The 5,430-nt window shown below is 35.2% G+C and overlaps 1 protein-coding gene across 1 annotated transcript in view; it reads right to left on the bottom strand.

Annotated features, from left to right (window-relative positions):
• Nucleotides 1–686: 686 nt before the first annotated feature.
• Nucleotides 687–5,430, bottom strand: part of ERCC4 (ERCC excision repair 4, endonuclease catalytic subunit) — a gene marked incomplete at its 5' end in the record, with an annotated part of 14,455 nt that continues 9,711 nt past the window's right edge. Inside the window, 4 exons of the mRNA XM_082490725.1 lie at nucleotides 687–1,498; nucleotides 2,575–2,687; nucleotides 3,409–3,501; nucleotides 5,335–5,428. Of these exons, the coding sequence (XP_082346851.1) occupies nucleotides 765–1,498; nucleotides 2,575–2,687; nucleotides 3,409–3,501; nucleotides 5,335–5,428 (1,034 nt within the window). The 3' untranslated portion in view covers nucleotides 687–764. The remainder of the gene's footprint in view (nucleotides 1,499–2,574; nucleotides 2,688–3,408; nucleotides 3,502–5,334; nucleotides 5,429–5,430) is intronic.

A 5,430-nucleotide genomic window follows, 5' to 3' on the forward strand; every position in this document is an offset into this window, starting at 1 on the left:
GAGAATTAAGTTGTATTGTGCCACCACAGAATCTCTATCCGGTCTAGACCAAAGGGGTGCACTCTGCAAAATCTAGCAAGACAGACCTGTACGGACTTTGGAATGTCAAAAAAGAAAGCATAACTTCTAGTAAAGTAAGCAAATATGATGTAGAACATACCATACAATTATAGTTTACTGTGACAAAGGCTTATGATGATGTTCTAAAATAACAATTGAGTCCAAGTATGTTCTCCTAAATGAACTCCTCTGACAAAAGACCACAATGTGTTTCAAATATCTCAATCAGTCAATGGAAAACTGGCAGTTTCCAGGGAGTAAGAAATTAATAAAAACAGCAAAAGCAAAGTGATGTATCATGCGGCAAGTCACACATATTAATCAAAACACAGTACAGTTTTAGTTTTAACAAGACATCATAACTTTCAAAAGATAACCCCTTTATAAATTAGTCTTAGCACTTAATTCTTATGGACTTGGTGAAGAACTTAATTTAGTTCATTTACTGATGATGATATTATAGATTTGGTTAAAGTGCTGTAGAAAGACTAAAAATCATTTGCATTTCTCTATTAGAAACATTTTTTATTCCTCTTGAAACTTGCCTTCAGTAATAATTAACTGAAATGTTAAAACTGTTGGAACAGCATTAGCAAGAAACAGCTGGTTATCTTAGAGGGCATTTATTAAAATATTTCATGTACTTTGCCAAAGTACTGTGCAAGAAAAGCTTATCTGTGCCCTATGTTGGACAATCTCATTAGTCATCTTTTGCTCTTTCCTTTAGATACTGCCTCTCCATAGGTCAGGTGAATAAAGTCAAAGAGTTGCGTGGCATTGGCAGCATTACCCAAAATTTTGGTGAGTTCGTCCTTTGACAACGTCACTAGCTCTGCAATGCTTTTAACGTGGTTCATTAAGGCACGGCAGTTTTTCGCATTAATACCTGGCATTTTTAATAGAAAGTCCTGCGGACCGGGGTTATACTTGTCTGACTCAGGAAGAATTTCAGAATCTGCTGTGACAGCCATTGCTGTTTCTGCATCAGGTTGGGGATGGTTTTGTTTTAACTCTTCAAACAGTTCAGCAGTAGCATGAGGAGAGGGACACCACAGGATTCGTAACTTTGGGAAATGGAGTGTAAGGAGAGTTAGTTTAGAAGTAACATCATTACTGGAAATTTCCTGATGTAGAGAGCCTCGTGGAATCAGGGAGAAAGATTTGTTAGGATCAAATTCAATCAGGAGAATTGGTCGCTTATAGTAACGGGACATAGAAGTGCACTGTGTATACAGTCTTCCATTATTTAAGGAACCAATCAGATCACTGATACTTTTCCGCTCTACACAGATATCAGGAGTTAAAATATAATCTCCAACTTCCAAAGTAACAGGCTCAATGTCAATGCCACGGCGATGAATCAGTGACGGAAGCTCACTACGAAATTCCCGCATATCCACTATTACAGTTTGCTGAACACTCTTCTGTTCCTGTCCACCTAAAGAGCAAAATACAAATAGTTAACCTAATACTTATGACCTCAGACTCTGGTTGTAGTTTTCCTGTGTGCTGCCAATGCTTCTGTAATGGATGACTTCGCATCTCACAGATCTTCACAAATAAAACAGTATAGTAAACCCAGACTTTTAATTTTTCACTGTTATAGACAAAAATCAGTTGCCAAATTATATACTGTATTTTATGGAATATGCTCTACAGTTTAATAGAACTGTCACACTCCCTACTATAAGCTTTGTGTATGTGACAATGAAATATGTTAAACTGTAGATGAAAATTATTTAAATGCATCAGGAAAATCTTTAAGAAGTTGCCTGCAAAACAAGATAACGAAGCTGATCCCTTTTAGTTCCATCTATTTCCCACAGAAATATGGCATTTGATTGTAGGAGTTATATTTTCACCCCTTATAGATCTGTAGAAGGACACACGAAGAGACTACAGCATCAAGGCCACAAAAGACATAATAGCAAAGATTCGAGAGCACATGCTAAAGGATGGCAGGATTACAAAAATGATAGTAAAGAAAAACAGGGGCAGAGCTGTAAAGATGAACACAGAGTATACATGTCAAAAGAAAGGAAGAAAAGTGTGGTTAGAACGGCTCTATTGCAAAGAAAATAGACAAACCCCACAATCTGCAGTTGCTCACCCAGGCTATCTGTTTTGCCAAGATCAAAAGTCCCCCTCAACATTTACTAGCTCAAGGATAAAACTGCCTTTGACCATCTGTAGACTTCAATGTTTTCATTCGTCTCCACCTCACTACAAACATTACTGACACCAACAAGCTGCCCAGAAGCAATCCAAATGCTGCCTGTCTCAATGGTAAAATACTTCATTAATCTACATTTTCTTTTCAAAGAAAAACATAATTCATTGTCATTGCACCACAGAGGTAGATGGAGGAAGGGAGACAATGTTTCTTTACCATCAGGACTGCAGAGTCCATGTGCAATGTGTCAAAGACCCAGAAGCTTGGATGGGATTTAAATGCTATATTATAGGTCTTTCTCAAAGCTTGGAGCTGCGAGCCCAACTTCAGGGACTGCTCACCTGCTTTGCGGGTGTCAGTAGAAACAGAGGCAGGTTTAGCATCTCTTATTAGGTCTAAGTTTGTTTCATCTCTTCCTTCTCTTTCTTCAGGAATAACCATGCCGGCCTTCTCTCTAAGGAACCAAAAACAAACACACGCTAAAAACTGCAATTATACGAGAAAAATAGATCAAAATACTGTAATACCCATCAGTCATTATATGTAGTTTAATACTAATCGCAATCCTGATCAGAAATGCAATTTACAAGCTTCTCCATATTGTTGGCTAGATGCTGTATTTTTATTTTCAGTTGTGACCACTTCTTAGTATTTGATTTTTTTTTTTTTTTTTTTTTTTTAGAACTTCTCAGGTCATATGCAACAAAGGAACTAATAACTAGTAATAGCAGTATAACCTGGTGAGAAGACACTGTCAGTAAAAGTACTGTCCTATACCATATGAGAAAATAATTGTTTTGTTCCCCCAAATGACTTAAGTCATAAAAGCCTTAGAAATATCTTACAAGAAATGGTTCCTGCAGACAAAAAACACATTTACAGAAATGAAATTCACAGGCAATTGGGGAAAAATACAAGTGGTGCTGTTTAGCCTTTGAAATTTAATATTAACCCCCCTATAATTAATAAATAAAATATCAGGTGCTTTGGAAAAGGAGGTTTTGACTCTTTGTTGATTCTCAATGGGAAAATTCTCCTAACATCTAAAAAGAAATTGAATTAAAAGTTTATTTAAAGCCTTCACACAGTTAAGAACTTCACTCTATTTAAAATGTAAGCGTATAAGGGAATTACATAAAACATTAGTAATAAACGTAGTAAACTAATTTTGTTACCGAATGAGTTTTTCGAAGGCCTCCTTCTCTTTTCTCAGAGCTGTGAGGTAGCGCTGTTCTTCTGTTGAGCCCCCATAGATGAGGAAATAAACCCTAAAGGTTTGGAGGGGAGAAAAAAAAAAAATAACAGAAAGAGACCATAAAACTTCATATGAAGTCAAAAATACCTACAATATTTAAGATTAGTAGCAGTAAGTGCCTGATAAGTTAGTATTTGCCTTAAAAAAGGCAAGTGAAAACACACGATCTTTTTTTGTAAAGATATTCCAAAATCAGCAAGAAAAGTTCTTATATTGAGTATTCCCTCTTTTCCCAGTGGCAGATATGCTTACTGGAATTCTGGGATTCAGCCAGAGTGGACTCAGATTACAGTCAGCCATTCAGTAAAGACACAAAGCAAGTGTAATGGAGAAGTTACTTTCTTACTGTTTTTAAAATCTTCCCAGTAGAATATATAACAAACTAAAATTCTGCAATCATCCTGGGTTAGGAAAAAACACCATCTAAGTTTTTAAATTGATATAGCCAAATCATAAATTCTACAAAGAACAAGCTATCATCTATCTCAGAGACGAACACACCAACAAATTAAGTTTTATTTTGAAAATAGGTATTTATATGGAACATGCAAGAATTAATAATTACCTTAAGGAATTAATTGCCTATAGCTTTTCAGCACAGTCATTTTTTTCCAATATATTTTAATTGAGGTACATTTTGACAGACTGATAGGATTTCATTCCTATTACTTTTTTCATGCGGTGCATCTCCTAACCCCTACTTGCATGACTGCATCTGATTTTTCTGCTCTGAAGTATAGGAACCTGATGCTGGAGATAGATACAACACATGCTGATTAGGCAATTAAAAATAAATTGTACAAATAACCCAGTAATTATCCTTATGCAGTATACTTTGTGAGTTCTGTCATTTATATTCGCACTACAGAGTCCTTACCTTGATATCAGGTACAGACACACTAAATACTGCCAAACTGATTTCCATTTTCAGTTACATTGCACGTATACAAACCTTTGACTGGAAAATTACAACTGCTATTAAATTTATGCAAGTAATTTTCATGAGATGATTAAAGTATAAAGCATTATAATTCAAAAAGTAATAATTTTATATGACAATAAATTGTGTTTCAACTGTAGTAAGTAAAGTTTGTTTCTTCTAAGACTTATGAAACTGCCGTAAGTTATTTTCAGAGAGGTGCAGGTGTAACGACAGTTTACTGTATTCAGGAAATACTATATCAGGCCGCCATATAAATGACAGATAATGCAAAAACTCACAGTATATTAAATTTAAAGTTTTCTATATTTTTAACATTTATTCATAAAAGTGAGTTTTGCAATTCACAAATGTAGCTATATAAATACACAAGGCAGAAATCTTCCTGTCAGCTAACACCAGAACTGAGCATAACTGCAAAAACTTCTCATTTTCTTTGTTGTGTTTTCCTTTACTTGTTTTCCTGTTACAGTTTCTGAATTACTGGTCTTCAGCATGACCAGACATCAGGAAGTGTAAAAATTAATTAAACCCAAAATGAAGCTTATTGTGTCAAAATCATACTTGTAGAGATGGTTTAAAATGAGACTACAGCACATCAAAACGGATCTACTGCCACTAAGATCATCTAAGCAGAGGTCTTGTGGAAGATGGAATGAACTTTTTTTTTTTTTAAAATCAGGTATGTCTCTGTTAGGGGACTAAATACCTGCTGGGAAGTAAAAACTATCTTTTGGTTAAATCAGACATTATGATTTTGTTTAAAATTAAGAAGAGGGCTAAAGAGGAATTAAAAGCTAGCTAAAGAAAAAAATAATCACTAAATGTACATTCCGCCTTGACTGCTAAAATTGCACTTTTATTTTTTCTTTTAAAACTAAGATTAGACTGACCAAGTCAACTTGCCTCAAAGGCTTCCCAGGCCTGCTTGCCTTGTAGATTTCCAGCTGCCGAACAAAAGTTAGTTCTGCATCATACAATACAACATATCTTGGTTCTACT

This window comes from Vanellus vanellus (assembly GCF_965231255.1).
Source record: "Vanellus vanellus genome assembly, chromosome: 14".
Lineage (NCBI taxonomy): Eukaryota > Metazoa > Chordata > Aves > Charadriiformes > Charadriidae > Vanellus > Vanellus vanellus.